Source organism: Struthio camelus, chromosome 5 (assembly GCF_040807025.1).
Source record: "Struthio camelus isolate bStrCam1 chromosome 5, bStrCam1.hap1, whole genome shotgun sequence".
NCBI lineage: Eukaryota > Metazoa > Chordata > Aves > Struthioniformes > Struthionidae > Struthio > Struthio camelus.
This window is the reverse complement of record NC_090946.1, coordinates 37758204-37777109: the sequence shown is the minus strand read 5'-3', so window position 1 is coordinate 37777109 and position 18906 is coordinate 37758204. Positions and strand designations below refer to the sequence as shown.

The 18906-nt window shown below is 53.5% G+C and overlaps 1 protein-coding gene across 1 annotated transcript in view; it reads left to right on the top strand.

The window, feature by feature from the left end:
* ALX4 (ALX homeobox 4) overlaps positions 1-18906 on the top strand; it is a 47839-nt gene that overhangs the window by 22872 nt on the left and 6061 nt on the right. Inside the window, exon 2 of the mRNA XM_068945567.1 lies at positions 11241-11551. Within this exon, the coding sequence (XP_068801668.1) occupies positions 11241-11551 (311 nt within the window). The remainder of the gene's footprint in view (positions 1-11240; positions 11552-18906) is intronic.

Below are 18906 nucleotides of genomic sequence, written 5' to 3'. Positions count from 1 at the left end.
ACAGGGGCGGACGCTCTCCTGGATGCTGATGGCCAGTTAGTGACGTTCAGCTTAGAGTGGAACGAGACAGAGGCCCCATGTTGGTTCGTGGCATTGGGGGATGCAAAATGCCAAGCTGCTTATAGTGACTGTCTACGTAGAAAAAAAAACATTTCAGCAAGCAGCACAGGGACTTGTCAGTTCAGTGTTTCATTTAACCAAGACAGGATCTGTGGGCATTTTTGGACTTAACTTCTAGTAAATGGCTACAGGCATGAGTCTATGACTTAGCTGAACCCATTCAATGCTTCATTATGTATTAATGATGCTTGATTTTTTTTTTTAATGAGCTCCCGTATTTTGTCTTATTCAGCACTCACTCAGGTCTTCACAGGTATTCAGGTGCCCAACTCCCATTTCAATTAGGTGCTCACACTGCACCACCATGAGGAGCTGTTTCTGAGGGTCTTGAGACAAACCGAGACCCTCAGATGACATGGCCATGAAAAGGCTACATACAATTGCTTTGGAAGGAGGGGACTGCTTATTCAAATGGTAACAACTTCAGAGCCAAAAGGAAACTGAAATTCCTTTCAAGACCCCCACTGATCCTTGCCTGCCTCATCCACATCCATCTTCCTTGGCAGACAAGCACTGGTGGTACATCAGTGCAAAGGTGCTAGGTGGCTTCTGGTGCACACACACAACTTGACGCAGACAAATAAGCGGGATATGGCACAAAAGCCGCAGTTATTTCCCAGCTATTTGTAGCATGCCTACAGTGGGAAATACAAGTCTCATTTTAAAATGCAGTAGCTAATCCATCTTAACTATTATAATTTTGAGCAAGACTTTGCACGTAATCCAGAGAGAGCAAGGTGCACTGAAAACCAGTTAGCTGACTACCATGTGCCCTAAGCGTGGGGCTGCCTGTGCAGATCTGCTGTGGTCTGGCTGCTGCTCTGCCGCCCAGGGCAAAATCACCTGTCACCTCCCTCTGCTGCCAGTTAAAATGCCACCTCATTGCTGACGCTGGCACGGAGGAGCACAGCTCCAAGGCACCGTGTCATTAGCTGCTGCCACTGAAGACCTTTAGGTGTGAGAGAGGAAAGAGCCAGGTCACTGAGAAAGCCCTGGGTTCATCTGAGACAGCTAAGATCCCCAGCTCCAGAATATTTGAGGTAAACTGTAGTTTCCTTTCATCTTCAGTAGTGAAGAGACCATGATATGCAACCAAGCAGTTCTGTTTTCTCCCGGTGGAGGCAATGGCAATACATTTGCTCACTTTCTTGCTCTTTCTGTTTTTCTGATATTGCATTGAAAGAGGCAGGAAGTGATTCTCAGTTAGAGCAGGTTGCTAGAAGCATTTTTATGCCTTCAAAATTTGCTAGCCAGCTCTTTCTTGCTGTTCAAATGAATGTGCCACATGAGGAATAATTTGGGGCATAAACTGTGCCCTTTCACTCTAGCCACAGCTTCCCCTCAGAGCTTTCAGAATTGATTTATTTATATAGAAGTAAGTGATTTTAGTGTCCTTTAAATAGCATGAAGGAGGAGCAAGCAATACATGTTGCATTTATACTGATGATGCTGAGCTCTCCCCGAGTAGCTACAAGGTGTGTGAATTCAGATAATCAGAAAATAAAGTGGTATGTGCCCTTGAAAAGAGTTGTTTGTATGGGAAAAAAAACAGTTCAGAAAAAAGCAAGAAAACCCACCAACTTCCACAAAGAAATAACACGCACACACACACACACGCATGCATATGCACACATGCAGCCTTCCTCAGTGGCTGCTGTGCTGCAAACTTCTCAGCAGCACTCGTAACGTTTATTAGATTCCCTATTCAGAAATCAGTGATTATTTGAGCAAAACACAACCAGCCAGGCGCAAGAGGGCCTACATGCAGCCAGGACTAAGGCAGTTTTGACTCCTAGGGAAGTGTCCAGTTTCAGCCACATACTTGCAATCTGCTTACTCAGTGCCTCAAGTCTGAGTCACTCAAAATCATCCCGGAGCTCCCAGTTAGGGTGCTCCAGTCCTGTATGGTGCAACTCCCAGGCTGTGAAAACCTCCTCTCTTATCCAGTCCTGTGGGTTTTTTTGTTCCTTTTTGATTTGTGGGCTCCTAATCATTTTCTACAGGTACACACCCCTGTATAGCCAAATAGGATCCCAATGGACCCTCTTAGCTAGGGGATCTTCTTAGCTAGCTCTTCTTAGCTAGTGATGGTGAACCTCCTAAAGCAGTGTAAGGACCCTATGAGTCAAAAAATTGAAAAGTCATGCCCTTGATGGATCTGTTGCTCTCCTACTGACCTCCAGGCCAAACCCCTTGCTGCTGTTCCCAGCTGCTGCACTGGCAAAGGAGCTGGGCACCCCACAGTGCACCCAGCTGTCAGATAGGGGAGGACAGGAGCCAGTTTTTGTCCCTGTCTTTCAGGAAACTGGCTGCCTTTGAGGTGATGCACCAAACTGCGTCCAGTGACTTGTTTCTTCCTCTAGCCCTTTGGCTCATATTAGTTTCTCCTGCATGGATGGAGCTAACCGAAAGCAAACGTAGGGCACAGGCCACCTCCTCTTCTGGCTACCTATAGGGGATTGTTTGCACACGTGATAAATCAAAGGTGTCACTTTCGTCACCCTACAATTAAAGCTGGCAGATGGGAGAGCAGCACCAAGTTCTGGGTCATTCTTAAAGTCTTCACTTTTCCTAGAGAGCTCAAGACCCCAGCATGTCTCCTGCAGAAGTATCAGCCTAAAGCAGCAGCATCTTGTGGTGGTGCTGGGCCCTTCTGCAGGCAACAGGCCATCCCCTAAGGTCTAACTCCAGCTGTGCACTCAGCCTGTCTCCTCCCACAGTTTTAGACAGTCACTGTAGCCTTCCTGCTTATGGCAGAGCTATGGAGCTAAACACCTTAGGGATGGCTGCATTTTAGAGGAGAATGCTGCTTAATGTCACTGTCCTCTTGGACCCAAGAGAGAAGGTATGATTAAATATCCTATCGTTGCTAATAAAATCTGTGACGCCAAATTGAGCTGTGAAATTCTGAGTCCTCTCTCCATCTTTAAATTCTTCTTTACATCTGCAAACTGCAAGGATGCTCACTCCCTGAATAGGAATAAACCTAAGGATTTAGGCCTTTGTACGCCTAAAATCCGGCCGCTCCATTTTATGTTATATAACCCAAAATGTAGTTTGGCTTTTAAATGACTGCAATGACAGACAGGAGGCAGAAGGCTGCAACAGATAATGTGGGAAAAGGTATAATAGCTTCAGTATGTTTTAGGGAAAGATCACAAGGACTGGATAAGGTTACTACAGCTGGCTGAGTCCTGGAGGTGTGCTGGCTGTGCAACTCTTCCTTGGTAAGGCATCCAGAATATGCGGCCTAAACCATATCTTGGGAAAACTTTAGCACTTGTATTTAAGCAGCTGTTGAGACAATGGCGTTAAGAGCCAGGACTGGCTTTAAGAAGCCCTCCTAAATATCTGTAATAGAGAGTTAAAAAGAAACAAAGAAAGAACAGCATCATTACCATGAAAAGTAAGAGTCAGATCATGGCTGTGCAGGCGGGGAGAGGCACCGTGAAACGGCCAGTGTAGCAAGGCCAGAGAGATCAGGGCATGGACAGGGAGAGAACTGCTGTGTTCGTACCTGGCAGGAAAGCAGACGGCCACTGCATCATTTCGTAAGGGAGCAGGGAGGTAGCCCAGGGCAGCCGGGGCTGCAGCGTCCCCCGGCAGCCGCTGCCGCCGCACACACTTCAGAAGCGGATCGGCCGCCACCGGCCAGCCTCGGTGACCGGCATCGTGCTGGGAGGGAGACATCATTTCAAGTTGAGCCCAGTGTTGCTTTCTATGTGTGAACTGTTCCACTCTCCCCAGCCATGTGGATGTGCCAAGCCGAACTTGCTCTGAGTTGCATTTGATAGATAAGGTTAATCATAGAGAAGATTTTACTTCATCACCATCCTAAAGTAGCGCCTGTTGGGTACAAAGTAGATATGAGTTGTTAATGCAAACCCTGTGACGAGGTGGTTAAAAAGCCTGTTGCCCACAGGAGCGGTGTCGGCAGAGCAGTGCGCTGTGTCTGCGGCCGGGGCTGGCCCCCTGGGCTGCAGGGGTGCCTAAAGGCGAAGCATGGTCTGCGTTTCCTTCACCCATCCCTCTCTCAGTGGGGTCCACAGGACAAACGTGGGTAGGATCACACAGGCATCTCCCCTCTGGATGAACGGCTAGAGATCCTCACGAGCCTTTCCCTGGAGCGCCGGAGGTCCTCTGCTAGAGGACAGGTATGTTCCTGGCGCGCGCCCCTGCGGCTGAGGAACTCCCCTTGCCGGAGCAGCTGGCCGCAGCGGGGAAAGCACCGGTTGCAGTGTTGAGCCTCTCGTGGGCACCGTGAGGGGAAGAGAAGCTCTCTGTGAAACCTGCCGGCCCGCAGGCCACCCAGCAGACCAGTACAATGATGTTTGGGACCTGTGTGCCCAGCTGCCCCGGGTTTCCCCTGCTCACTGGTGACTGACACAGGGTGACTTAGGGAAGGTCCTGGCAGTGCCGGTGGTCCAGCCCCACAGGCACCTGAGACACTGGGAGAGCAGGGTGTTAGCCTGGGAAGGCTTTAAATATCCCCCTTTTACTGCTGCTCCAGGCAGGGAAGCGGTCCTAAAGAGTGAAGGACTCTTCAAACAGTCCTATGAGGTTTGTAAGGGTGTAATGATGCTCGCATTACCTCCTTGTCATGCAGATCTTCAAAATATGTATCTTAGGGTCTCTCAAGGTTTGATTAGAAACAGACACCCCAAACTTTACACTGAAACTTTGAGGCCATCTCTAGTTACAGGAAGTCTGGGCATATCTATATACAGATGTGTGCAATTTGCTTCACTCCAGCATTTAGCATGACTGTTTCGAGGTCAGGAGATCCCGTTCCTAGGGAATGAGCAGTTGCCTCTCTTGGTGCTCTGTTGAGAGTAGATGCACCGCATCCCCTCTATATGCCACCGTCCATACTCGCTGCGTCCAGCCCTTCAGCCCATCCTAAGAGTTGCAGATAGCTTTGCTACAGGAACTATCCACTTCTCCTGCTCCTGCTTCCCTGTTGTGGAGACAACTAATCTCTGCTGGTGCTCACAGAAGCTGTAGGTAAAACAGACCATGCCTCTTGTAGCATGTCCCCACTGCTAGCCGCGCAATCATTAAGCAGCCCTTGGATTTCAGGGGCAGTTGCTTTTACCTCTCTTCAGGCTTATCCTCCTTGATTTTGCTTCTCTCTACTACATGCGCCCGAAACAAGAGCAGGAGAAGACCGTTGTAGTGTTCACTGCCTCTCTATCAGGGACTGCCACTGAGGCGCCAGCACAGGGAAGCAGCGCGCCCGCAACTGCCTTGCCTCAGCATGCACATACCCTCCTACCAGGTGCAGAGCAGCTTTGGGGACTCACCCTGCTGCCCCATTCTGGGCACCTGGGACCCTCAAGCCCCAGTCGGGGGCTGCTTACATGGGGCAGCTTACGTGGGGCAGGGCCAGCGGGAGGAATACATGCCCTCCCCAATCTTTCTGTGCCTTAGAAGGCAGCAGGGCCCCCTTCAGCCCACCGTGCCGGGTCTCAGAGGCTTGGTAGGGACCATTCTGCAGGCACCCCATCCATTCTGATGCAGGGATCATTTTACCGGCTAATAGTGATGTGGGAGCCTGTTTGCAGGTGAGGGAAGTGTGGCACAGGCATGCGGTTGGTGGGATGCTCTGGCAGAACTGGGTATGCAAACTAGGCAGCAGGCTTAGCTCTCTGTCCTCCTACAAGCACTACTATGGCTTTAATTTATGTTTTAATCATCTAACCCTTCTCTCAGTACTGCTGCTGCCCCGGGAGGGACATGCAAGAGGGTGCAATGAATCTTGGCCTCTGGTTATCTACAGAAAGCACATTGCAACCTCTGCCTCTTTCATGGTGTACGATCATGCTTAGTGGCCTGAGGATGTCTCCCTGTGGGCCCGAGGGATGCTTTTGGGCTTAGCCAGACCAAATCTCTGGCTGATACTTTGCAGGAACGGTCAGGCTTTGCTGGCTACCGAGCACCCTGTGATATGTTTCAAGAAGATGGTGGGTGGTGAGGAGGCCAGGCTCTCCTGTGCTGAACTCATGACTTCCCAAGCATCCCGATCCCTGCCCGCGTCTCGCTGTTCCTGTCTCTAAAACTGCAGCTGGCAGCGCTGACCCATCTCACATGCACACTGAGATGTGCCTGTTCTTCTGGCCAGGCCTGGCAAAGGGAAGTGAGGTAGTGAAACAGGAGCATTAGCAAAATGAAGAGGAAAAACAGTTGGGAAAGCAGTGAGCTCCCAAGACAAATCCTATGAACTCGTCTGGTAGTTTCTAAGTTGTCACCTGGCAGCGTCCAGCGAGGCAAGAAAAATGGGACTCACAGGGAAGGGAGAGCAGGGCCTGCATTTAACACGGGAACCCCCTGGCTAACACATGAATACACAGTCCTCCGAGTCTGGAAAGATGAATTTCTTTTTAAACAAAGACAAGTAATTAAGGGCTGGAGCGTGGGGACATAAAAGCGAGCACGGCCAATCTGGCTAAGCAGCCTCTGGACTGACGTCAGTGGGGCAGGGTGCCCCCTGCTAGGGACGCCCCGCGCGCTGCCCACACCCATGGCTTGCGTAAGGGAGCTGCTTGTTACTCAAGGCTGATGGTTTGCAGCAGAGATAAATATCTTTGCTGAAAGCCCTGGGCCTAGCTCCCAGCAGCAGTTTATGTTATGCAGTCAATGAAATTAGATCACACCCAGAGGTTTTCTTTGTGCACGCATGTGTGTGCATGCGGGTGTGTTTTTCCAGCCCTGCCATAGTCACTGCGAGAAGGACTGAGCCATTGCTTGCCTGCCTGGTGCACCAGGAGAGGAGAGGAGCCGTGTGGGTGCAGGGCAGGCAGGGGCTGGCCAATGCCACTGGTGGCTCTTCCACGGCCCTGATGCACGTGCCTCTGATGAACCTTCATGCCAGGACTTGTCGCTGGCGACTGAGGCTGCCTATTAAGTGTGTGTCCCTGTATTAGTTTAATGCTCCTACATGCAGTACGGAAGCTTTGCTCTCGCCAGCTGGGTAGCGCTGCCCTGTAGAATAACCACAGGGGCAGGATGGCCTCGCAGTGTCCCCTTCATCAGGGCTGTCTGGATATTTTGTCCTGTAGGGCCATGCTCACCCCCCTGTCTGCAGAAGCTGTCCCATGGAGACCTTGTATCCTCTCCACTGGGTGGCCAGAAGGAAGCTCTGCTTGATGCTCCCACAGCCTGGGGCCTCTGCCTTGGGGTGGGGGGCTTTGCACCCACTGAGCACAGCCTTGGCTGGGAGAGGAAGCTGTGGGGGCCGCCAGGCTGCTGGCCTGGCTGGTGTTTCACCCTCGCAGCCCAGAGCATTGGCTTTTCCAGTTTATGTGGGTCAAGGGCGCCCTACCAAAGCAGTGGAGATGCTGAAGGACCTCAAGCCGAAGGGCGACCACCTTCTCGGGGGACATAAGGGATCACTACTGAAAGTGGTGTTAAAACCTTGGTTAATAGGGAGCTCTGGTTGCCTTAAAGCCCTACAGTGAAGCTCTCAGGGGGTGCCACCCTGAACACAGTGCTCGGGGGAGGATGAGGTGGCACCAGTCCAGGGCATGAGTTAATCCCCAGTCCCATTAGGAGTAGGGTAGGCTCCACATAACACGTATGCGTCAGTGCAGGCACTTCCCTTGCATATGCCTTTTTTTCATGGACTTTTATCCTTTTTTGAGATGATTTTCCTCCCATGAGGAGGGTTTACAGTAAAGAGTAGCATCCATACACACCTCACGATGCGGCACAAGGTTGCGTTTGAAGCCAGACTCTTCCCCACAGGTAGCTGAGCCACGTGGGCAGCTAAGTAGCAGCAGAGGAGCTCCTGAGGAAAGGCTTCAGATTTTGTGCTTTCTGCTGCTGGAATCACGGGGAGCCTGGGTGTTAGGGAGGCAGTCATCATAAAGACATGAGAGAGAGCTGCCTGATTTTCCTGACAAAAAGAAAGAGGAAGGAAGGAAAGAAGGAAGCGATGAAAGAAAGAAAGAGAAAGAAAGGAAGAAAGAGAAAGGATGGATGGGTGGAAGGAAGGAAGTTCATGGAATACTTTTATTTATTTATTACTTCATCTCTACTGATTCACATCTGCAGTTTCTGTAGATTTCCTGGAACTGTTATATTATGATTACTGTTGAAAATAATAAATATCATGCCATAGCATGCAATTTACCCAGCTTGTTGCATCGAGCCCCATTTGAGTAGGCATTGTCCAAGCACATTTTAAAATGGCCTGTTCCTCAAAGAGGTCGGATTCCTCATGGAGCACCCAGAGTAGGTCAGGACTACAGACAGGTCAGCGCAGACTGCAGGAAGGAGAAAGGAGATTAGTCAGTGTCCTGGACATTGGTCCCAACCCCATAGGAGCATAAATTTTGAGAAAATGTTCCTCGGGATCAAAGCAAAGAGAGTCTTGAGGCAGAGCTTTACCCAGAGGTCCTCAAAAGTCTCAGAGAACAGTATCAGAAAAAGCAGTAAGTGCTTTTTCTGATAATAAAATCAGGTGGTGGTGGAGGCTGGATGGACCCCCTAACATAAATGAGGGGTGACAGGAAGGCTTTGCGCAGGCAGACAGCCAGGGTATGCTGAGTGGCCTGCATCCTCCTCCGCAGGGGATGATTTCCCAGGCTGGGTCACCATCTCTGTTGCCCCCATGTCAGGAGGGCTGGGGAAACTCAGAGAGATGATCCCAGAAGGATCTGGGGAAACGTCAATGTCAAATAGCTCCTCCATCTCCAACATCTTAATCCTGGTCCTGCCCTGCACTCCTCTGTACTGGTTAAGCAGTTTTTTCTCAACTCCATGGGGCCTTCCTGCCCTCATACCTAGGAGTGACAGCTATATCTCATTCTTCTGTTTTCATCTGAATTATTTGACTTGGTCTTTCAGCGAGAATGAGAAAAGGAGGAAGATATGTATGCCTTGTCACAAATCCACTCATATGCTTTTGGCTGTGAGGTTGTCACAGAGCCATCCACAGAATGGTTAAGATGTAATAAATTAGGAATTAAATGAAATGATGTTAGTGTAACAAGGAATGAGTGCTGGAAAAAATGAGGATTTCCAAAGACAGAGGCTAAGATGCCTGAGCTAGCACTGATGAGCTTGGATATGGTGCTGTGGAAGACTCCTGAGGGAAATCTCCCAATAGGGAGATTCACTGGATGGTGGCATTGTTTCCCAGGAAGACTGATTCCTGGACTGAGAACATTTAAAAATAGGTTATTAAAATAAAATTTAAAAAAAGAAACCAGCTAATTGACATAATCTTGGATCAGTTAGGAGATCAAAGACAGAAAGTACTGCTGCGCCCTTTCCTTTTTGAACTTTTAGGAGCTGAGCACAGAGGCTCAGAATTAAACTTTGTAGTAGGGCTACCATGTTTTTTGTCCAAAAATCCCAGGCAGAAATGTGTCCACAAGAGCTGGACAGCTGTGCAGCACATGGCCGGGCAGGCCGTGCCATGCTGGTCAGTGCAGCCCCCAGCCCAGGTGGTTGGGTGGCCCAGCCATCTGCCGCCCAGCCACAGCTCCCACGCATATCCCTGCTGTGGACTGGGAAAGAGGGCAAGTTGGGGAAAGCCCACTGTGTGGATCGGCTGCGGTGGCAAGCAAATAGGAGCCGCAGCCCCCTTGTCCTCGAAGTGCCAGCCCACCGCCGGGCTCGCCGCCCCACGACAGCTTTCCTCGTCCGTGCGAGAGCAGTCTCTCCTGCGGGGCGCCCACCCAGAGTGGCGCGCCTGCCCGTGGCCCCTCGCCTTGCCAGACCTGTCACTGTCACTTAATTATTAATTGCTCAGGGCAATCTGCAAGGAAGCAGCCTCCGAGACTGGTGGTTGGGCTCCCTGCGTTTCACTCTACCTCACGCTCAGGCTTGAGGTTTTCTGTAGTTTTCTTGCGTTAGCCTTTTCTTTGGCAATTAGCCTCATTCATAGCCTGCTCCCTGAAAGCAGTTGGAGTCCTAACAAGAGGCTGTGGGAGCAACTGTCCTCTGAGTTGCATGGGTGTAAATCAGGAGTAACTCTCCTGACAGGCCACTGCTGCAAGGTGATGTATGGCCAAAAAACAGATCCCACTGAGGGCAACACGTTCCTGCTGTTTGCCCTTGTTTTTCCTAGAAGCTCATTTTATTCAGCATGGGAATATAGGTGGTTGAGTGACTGGGGAACTGTCTTCTGGGGCCTGGGCTTGGCCCTCTGCATCTTCATGGGCCCCTCCTGTGACCTAGAGCAAGAACCGCAGTCTTTTGTGTGATTCAGCCCCATCTGTGGAAAACAGGACTCCAAAGGAGGGAGAGGGAGGGTGCTGTCAGGGCATGTGTGTGAGAGCAAGCCAGGCGCTCAAACGCATCACTCCCAAGGGTCGTGTCAGGACTGCAGTGATGTTCGTGTCAGCTGACCAGCTCCCATAGTGGGGGCCGGAGGGGAGCGTCCCGAGCTGGCCCTTCCCCTCCCCGGAGCACAGCCTGGCTGGGCAGATGTAACAGCGCTGGTATGGCTTTGATCAGCCTGCCCTGAAAAAGACCCATCTCCTGCCTTAAGTCAAGCACAGCCAGAAACAGACATGAACCCCGAAGCTCAGTTCCCAGCACTCTCTGATGCTGGGAACTTTCCATCCTGGAGCCGAACTCTGTTTGCAGTTGGTCCAGGAGTGATCGACCGAGCCTGGGCTGCTTCAGCACTCGATCTGTCCAACTCCCATCAGATTCCCGCTGCCAGCAGCTGCAGGAGACCAGCTCCATGCTTCTCCAGATGGCCCCAAGAGCCCCAGCTGAGTACAGTGGGAGCCGCGCTCTGCCTCCCCTCTGCCTGTCGCTGAGCAGGTGACGCTCATCCCTCGTCTCTGTCCTCCCAGGCACTGAGGGCTTCCAGGCAACCCCAGATACTGGGAGCTGCTGCTGCCCCAGGGTGCCAGTCTCTCATTTAGCAGTCTCATCATTAGCAGTCTCTCATTTTCCCCATCCTTGCTCACCATCACTATCTGTCACTATCTTGCTCTCTCTGTCAAAGTATTTGCTTTTGCTGTTGTTGAGTGTCCTGCCCAAACCAATTAATTGGTCATAAGATTTACATCCATTTCCTCCTCTCTCTCTCTCTCCCTCTCCACCCTTCTTTCCTCAAACCTTCTCCCTGCCCTCCTCTCCCCTCCCTCTCATCCAAATAGGTAAAGAGAGCAGTTTGGGAGAGGCTGACTTGCAGTCGAGCTCCGACCCTTCGGGAATGGACAGCAGCTACCTCAGCGTGAAGGAGGCCGGGGTGAAAGTCCCCCAGGACAGGGCCAGCACTGACCTCCCCAGCCCCATGGACAAGGCCGACTCGGAGAGCAACAAGGGTAAAAAGAGGAGGAACCGCACCACCTTCACAAGTTACCAGCTGGAGGAGCTGGAGAAGGTCTTCCAGAAGACCCACTACCCAGATGTCTATGCCAGGGAGCAGCTAGCCATGAGGACAGACCTCACTGAGGCTCGAGTACAGGTAAGGGGGAAGCTCTGGGGTTGGGCGTAACGGTGGGTCATTCTGCAAACGAACTGGTGCTTTCCAGGTCTCTAGGAGCAAACTCATGATCCTTGCAAATTCATTGTCCCTTGCTCTGTCTGCAGTCACCTACAATTTCACCACAACCTGCAGGCAACTGAGCTACACCCAGAGCCTAAGCCAAAGGCTAGCATGCCTCTTCTGTGCTGAGGGCATCAACATACCAAGGTGCGGGGACAGAATGAGGAGGTACATCTTTGTCTGCAACTAGTGCCAGCTCCTTTATTTGGAGCTGATGTCCCAAGCTTCATGGTTCATAGAGATGGCTCTTGTCCTTAAGCTAATGGGACGGTGTGGGAGGTAAGTCTCACTGTCACCCTAAACAAAGCTGTCACAAAATGACTTTTCTTCAGAAGAACTATCAGGGGACACTTGTTCATTAGGTGATATAGCTTTTGCTGCCTGGTTGGATAAGGAGGCACTGAGACGGTGTATGAAGCCTACTGCTCAGAGCAAAAAGGTATGGCCACCACACTGAGAGGAGGAGGAAAGTCAAACAGCCATGCTACACTCTCATCACCTTGAGAGTGAGAGCTGTCAGCTCTCCCACGCTAGAAAAGTGAGGCCTGGGCTTCGGCAAAGCCAAACTCCGCAGGAAGTAACTAGTGATTCTCTGAGTGGTGCTCACTCCTCTCAGTCTATACTAAACCAAAGGCCTGGCAGAGCTCAGAAGCATTTTCCAAAAAAAGCACCATTTCTTGGAGCAGCCCTCCATATCTCATGCTTTGATAGCCATCAAAGGACCCTCCAAACCTTAGAATCTAATTCTCCAGTTAGCTAATCCTGTGACCTTTGTATTCTGGCATTCATCAGATCACCACCCCTGGGACTTGTGTTAGTATCAAGGATAGCTGGAGTGTGGAGGCATCTGACTGTATCTCTTACACTAGGAAGACGCCCAGGTTACAGGCAACCCAGCTTTTCCTCTGCTCTAAGCCTTACAAACAGTTTTTGCAAAGTCAAAACAATCAGGCCAGCATCCTTGCATAAGTCCTTTTTAATCTATACATTTACTTCCAGTTTCAACTGGCTACAGGATTGTTCTCATCCGCTTGCCTGAGGCGGTTTGCAGGGCTGCTGTGCTCTTCCCCACAGCTGTTTCTCTTCATGCGGGACATGGCTGCATTTCAGCAGAAAGCAGTGATTCCCACTGGTCCATTGCCTAGCGTGCTGAGCACTGTGGGATGGGCATCTCTGCAAATGTCAGCTATTTACTTCTGCTGCTCGATGCAGCCCTTGACTTCCCAGGGACACCTCACAAGTGCTAATGGGGTCTCCTGGGATGCCAGACACAGCATCGAGTTACCAGCTTCACAATGCATGAAATTCTTGTTGCTCAGGAATGAGAACGAGGTGCTGGAGGGTAGTGAGCTCTTCCTGCTCGCCTCTGAGCCAGGATATGCAGCCAGCGTGTCTCAGCTAGAGTGTGGGACTGTCTAGCAGAGCCAGGTCAAGGGAGGCAGATGTGATCCACAAATTCATTACATATGACCCATGGTCTCAGTTTTCTTTTCCTCCACGTTACCACTAGGTAACACGGGGGGGAAATGATTGCTCACATTCAGCGTGGAGGATTCTGGGAACTATCTGCTATAACTGAAACCTTTTGGTTACCATTTAATCACTTGCACTCTATGGCAACACTTGCAATGAGTGGCAGCACTGTAAACACCGCAGTAGGAGTAAGGTGCAGAGCTGCATCGTAGTGCCGCTGCCCGCCAGGCTGGCCCGCTGGCCAGTTAAAAGGCTGCTCCTGCTGAGGCTCTCCCTTGAGCCGAACAAAGGGAGACGAGTATTTAAGCTGAAGGGCCATGGCTCCGCTCCTATCACATTGGGATGGGGGGAGGCGCAGGTGACTTGCAGGTCCACAACCTGGGGATTTCACCAGCCCTGGGGCAAGTGCCCAATGGAGACCACCACCGACAGCTCAGAGCAGCTTCCCCACTCACACTTGTCCAGATCATCCCATGAGGGCAGACAGCTGGCTCACATGTCTCTCTTATGGTGATGACAGTGGTTGTATAACAGAGTAGCTGAACATCTTGTATAAGTAGCCTGGTCATTCAAGTACTTACCCAAAAGTGACAGATCTGATTACACTGCTGTCGGGATTTATACCCCTACCCCAGACAGAAAAGACCCCCCCCTCCCCCCTCCCCGCATCAGACTATGGGCTAGAGACCCAGCCACCAGCCCTGATGAAGGCCTGCCGCACTAGTGCCAGAAATACAGACTTCATCTCACTGGAAAGCAGTAACTAGTGGGCTCGCGTCTGGTGCAGGTCCATGTTCCCACAGTTTTCATTAAATTGTTATCAAGTAAAACACATAGACGGCTCTAGGACCAGTATCCATTTTCTTTCTGTTTTCTTGGCTGCACAACTGCAGGGCGGAGACCAAGGCCGTGCTCTTTGGTTAAGCTGAGGCCAAGGAAGACACGGGGCAAGCTGCCTTCTCCTGTGGAAATGCTCCAGGCAGGGCTGCCCTCAGGGCAGGGGGTGAGGTGAGGCAGCAGCATGGTCTCAGCTTTGTGTCCAGTACGGGCAGCTGCAGCTGCTGTGCTCTACACCCACCCCAGAGCTGTTGGTGCCCATTCGGCAAGCCCAGGGAGCACCTGCCAGATGTGGGGGGCAAGGGGCTCTTCTGGGTGTTGCACAGGCTGTGCTCGCCACGCAGAAGGCTTTCAGGGTCAGACCCTTAGCAAACCATCCTACCTCCTGTCTCCAGCTCTAGGTTTTGTTACAGTCAGCTTATGCTTTGCTCTGGCCTTCCACCCCCCCGGCCAGCTTTGCTCCGTGAAGGCTTCCCCACACCAGAACTGCTTCAGGGAAAGGTGTCCCACAGCCCAGAGAGCACCAGTTCATAGCCAAAGAGCAGGCAGGGAGCAGTAGGCACAGGGCAAGCTGCCAAGGAGACCACTGGCTAAGCAAACACCTACTGCAAGGAGCAAGGTACAAACCAGGGTCAAAGCAGAGGGCAGAAAACACGGTAGAAAACACACGTACCATGAGCCCCTTCATCTCTTTCCTCCTCCAAGCCAAATTGTAGCTATGTACTCAGACAAGGTCCACTAACCTGGCAAGGGCTGTGGCTGGTGTTGGGGTGTTTGAAGGCATATGGTGTAGCTCCATGGCCTTTGAGGGGTGCTCTAGCAGTCCCTCTCCCAAGGAAGGTGCAGGCCTCTAACGTGTGGATGGCATCATGGGATAATATAATGGATGAACTTAGGGTGAGCTTAGCAAAGCAGAGTGGTGGGAAGGTGATGCGCTGAGGAGGTTTGAGATCTGTTGCTTCCTCCTGCAGCTGAGCCTGCTTTGGGCTGGACCAGCCCCCTCTCTAGCCAAGTTTGTCACCCCAAGGAGTACATCCAGCCCCAACGCTGCAGGCAGGACCCAACGGGGAGGCAGACGGACATGGGGCCTGCGTCTTTCCTTCCTTTCCTAAGCTCACTCCTCACTAGTGAGCTAGCTGCCGTAGAGCCCGGTGCCTGGAGAAGCATTCACCCCAGCCGCAGGCAGGGTGCGAGCCATGCCGCGGGCAGCGCACTGCGGTGGAGCGCCTCGAGAGAGCATCCCGCTGCCTGGCCCCTCTCCAGCTGCAGGGGAGACCGTTTCTCTGCCGGCTTCGGTTTCCAGCCGTCATTGCTGGAGTCTGAAGACATTAAGGCTAATTATCCCTGCAATGCAATGCAGTTTTCCATGCCTGCCCCCTGCCACCTGGCCCCTTGTTGCAAAGTACCTGTTAAGCAGCGGCATGTCCCAGCTTTCAGAAGTGCTAGCAGTCAGTAAGCCCTGCACAGAGGCAGAGTAGGGCCTATGTAGGGTGCATATTTTGTTCCTTTCTCCTCCTCTTCACCATGTTGGGCTGCAGAGACCCTCCAGAGATCCCGAAAGGGCTCCTGCAGGGTCGGCGCAACGGCCTGAGCCTCTGCTGAGCCACGGAGGGGGGCAGCAGCTTTCCAGGGAGGAGGTAGAGCCGGGACAGGACCGCAGGGAAGGGGAAGGTGGGAGGCAGAGGGTAGCTCCCGACAGGCTTCCCTCCGCGTCCAGCCTCTCTCACCTCCCTCCTCGCTGCCGAGGAGCAGCGGCAGCAGCTCTGCTCTGCTCCAGGCGACGCCACTGCGACGTGGCCACGGGAAACCAGCCGGACTCACCGACCCGGCACAGCCAGGCCGCCGGCTCTGCCGCCGGGGCTGGTGCCCTGTCCCGCACCTCCGCGGTGCCCTCCCTGACACGCACACCCCTTCGGCCCCGGGCAGCGGGCAGGCTCCCCTGGGGCATGTCCCGGGGTGACAGCTGTCCCCTGGTCCCCGCACCACCCCACAGACGCCCTCGGCACCAGGGTGCGCTCGGCGATGGGTGCCGATGCCACCCGCACGTGGCGCTGCAGAAGCAAGGCGTGCTAGACACATACGCGTGCGTGCGTTCGCGCGGGCAGCTCCTTCCCCTGCAGGCACGCAGGTCCCCAAGGCCACGCCAGCCTGTCCTTGGGCCGGCAGCAGCCCTGCCTCCCCTCTGCGCCGGGGCAGAGAGGGACGGGGGTGGAAGGAGGCGTCGCGCCCAGGCTGTCGAGCCCCTCCAGTGCCAGCCATACGGCTGCTGGAGCTGTTAATGAAAATCTTTTCAACGGTGACTCTGTGATGCGGCGGGGGCTTAAAAGTGAGAGGGAAATGTCAAACTCTGCCGTAGCAAAATCACTGCCTTGGAAAAAAAAAAAAAAAGTAAAGCAAGAAGTAATATATCTTGATCCCTTTTCCCCCATAAAACCCTGGGAGGCTGGTGGAAGGAGCGGAAAGACTGAGCTAAGCCTGCAGGAAATTAAACATGAAATGAAAACAAGCTCAAGTTATTCAATTCTCTCATCCCAGGCTCCAATTTCCCATTCCAGGCCACTGATAAAATGGTGTCCAGTTTCAGCGCTCGAGGATGAATTCTGGCTCTGTTCTTGCAGGCTGGAGAGCGAAGGGCCTGTGGCCATCTCCGGGAAGAGGGGAGGCAGCCTGGCCCTTAGCAGGGAGACGGGGTCTTGGAGACAAGACAGACAGACAGACAGACAGACAGGCTGGGGCAGCGGGAGGCAGCAGTGGGGCTGGTGGGAGCAGCGGGGCAGGGGGCTGAGCGGGCAGCGGGACGGAGACCCACGGCCAGCCTGCATCCCACGAGCTGGGCGTGGGGCGCCTCATGGACCAGCCTCTTGTGCCTCGGCTTTGGCCAGCCAGGGAAACAACTCCTTTTTTTAAAAAAAAAAAACTTGGAGGAGGGACAAAAGTAATGGTGCAATTCCTGTGTCCTCCCTGGGCATCCACCTGAGGCCAAAGAGTCCTGGCACTACCCGCCGGAGCTGGGTGCGGGGTACATGGGAGGCAGCGGCAGCAGCGGAGGGGCAGGGCAGCAGCAGGGCTGGGGTGCAGGAAGCTCCCCCTTTCCTTTGTTTCAGCCTCTCTGCCCCCCGCAGCATGTCAGATGTGCGTGCATATGGATTTAGGTACCAGCATATGGCTGCATGTTGATGGAGACATGAAACATTTTCTGTGCTGTAGATTTTTATAGGACTGATTCGGTACATCAGGCCTTATCAAAGCATTGTCTGCAGGAGTCGAGTACATGACATTATCCTACACTCCCACTCTAATTGTTAACACTGAGATGCAGCCCACAAGGACTGCTTATTCCTGTGTGAAATCCCCCGTCCTGACCCCAGAGGACACACCGCACCAAACGCTGCAGTCTCTCCCGTCGCATCGCCCTCCCACAGCAGCATCCCTCGACTAAAGGTGACTTGCAATGAAAAGAAAACGGGCTTTCGTTAGACTGCCTTTCTAAAAGCAGTGCCTTCTGAGACTGAGGAAGCCAACAAACACTTAAAATTAGTTGGGTTTCTGCTGACATCTGTGTGTTGTACATTGTCCCGCCACTGTAGAGCACTGGCGAACCCCTACCAGAAGACACCAAGTAGCCTAAAGTAGCTTGAGCCAGAGGAGAAATGATAATTTGAAAAAGTGGTCCGAAACTTGTTGCAAGTGTTTTGGCTCAGCGGATCACTGCCAGCCCCCGGAGCTTCTCGAGCGCCCCAGGCAGCAGTCTCTTGACTGCAGACACTTCTCATTTTCAGCCGGACATGGCTCTGTGGCTGATTTGCCACGGACAAATCCCCACCAGCAGCGTGGGGATGGCAATTTGGGAACCACCAGTTTAAAGTGTTTTGCTTTTGCAAGTGTTGGTTGAATTCAACGCCCACAGGAACCGCTGCCCCGCCGCCCTCCTTGCCCGGGAGACGCCGGGCCTCGGGGGACGGCGCGGCAGCAGGGACACCGCAGCGCTGCCCACGGGGGAGGCGAAACGCAGATTCCCACGCCCCACTTTGACGCCTTTGGAGGTGACACCCGCAAATGCGGGCACTGCTGCCGGAGTCTGCGTTTTCGCTCCATTCGCCACGCGGCGGGGGGACGGCTGCATATGCCTGGCACATGTTGGCCATGGCCTGCGCTGCGCTCCCTACCTGCTCCCCACCCCTCCGCGCACAGCGGCCCCCCCCCACCCCCTCCGTGGAGGAACCGGGTCACCACCGCCAACTTTGAGGTTGCAGATCAAAGCGGCGCAATCGTGGCCAGCCCTGGGACTGGCCTGCAGCTGGGCTGCAGCGGCTGTGCCAAGAGGAGCTAGAAGAAAAGCAGACAGACGCCTGGGGCATCGGACCTGCTCCAGCAGGACGCGCGTCATGCGCCGTGCGCTCTCGGCGGCGATGGTATTAGGGCCCTTCATTGCACTGTCTGCAAATGCTCCCCTGGTTTTTGATATTTTGGTTGTGGGGGGGGGGAAGGCTAGCATCAGGCTGCTGCTTCGGGTCTGGCCATCTCCGGCTAGGCTGACCGGCCCTCGGCTGGCCTGCTCCGACGGCACTGCCGCGGCCACGGGGCAGGGCACGAAACCCTGGGCCAGCCGTCGCCCGCATGGGGCGGAAATGCCCAGGCGCCGCGTGGCCCGCTCCCAGCCCCGAGCAGGCGGCGCGAAGGCGCTCTCCCGGAGATGAGCGTGGGGGGCTCCAGCTCGGCCAGCACGCGGGGCGGCAGGAGGAGGTGCCCGCGCTCGCCCTGCGCGGTCAGGTCCGCGTGGGGCTGCCGGGTGGGCAGGGAAACCAGCGCAGCAGGGATTAAAATGACCCTTCTGCAACAAGCTAGGAGGGCAGCTCGGCCCCCCAACCCACAAATCCTCGTGCTTATGTCACCCTCTACCAGCTCCTCGCTGTACCACCGCACGCCGCAAATGCCGCCCCTCTGCTGTCCCTCAACCGCAGCCT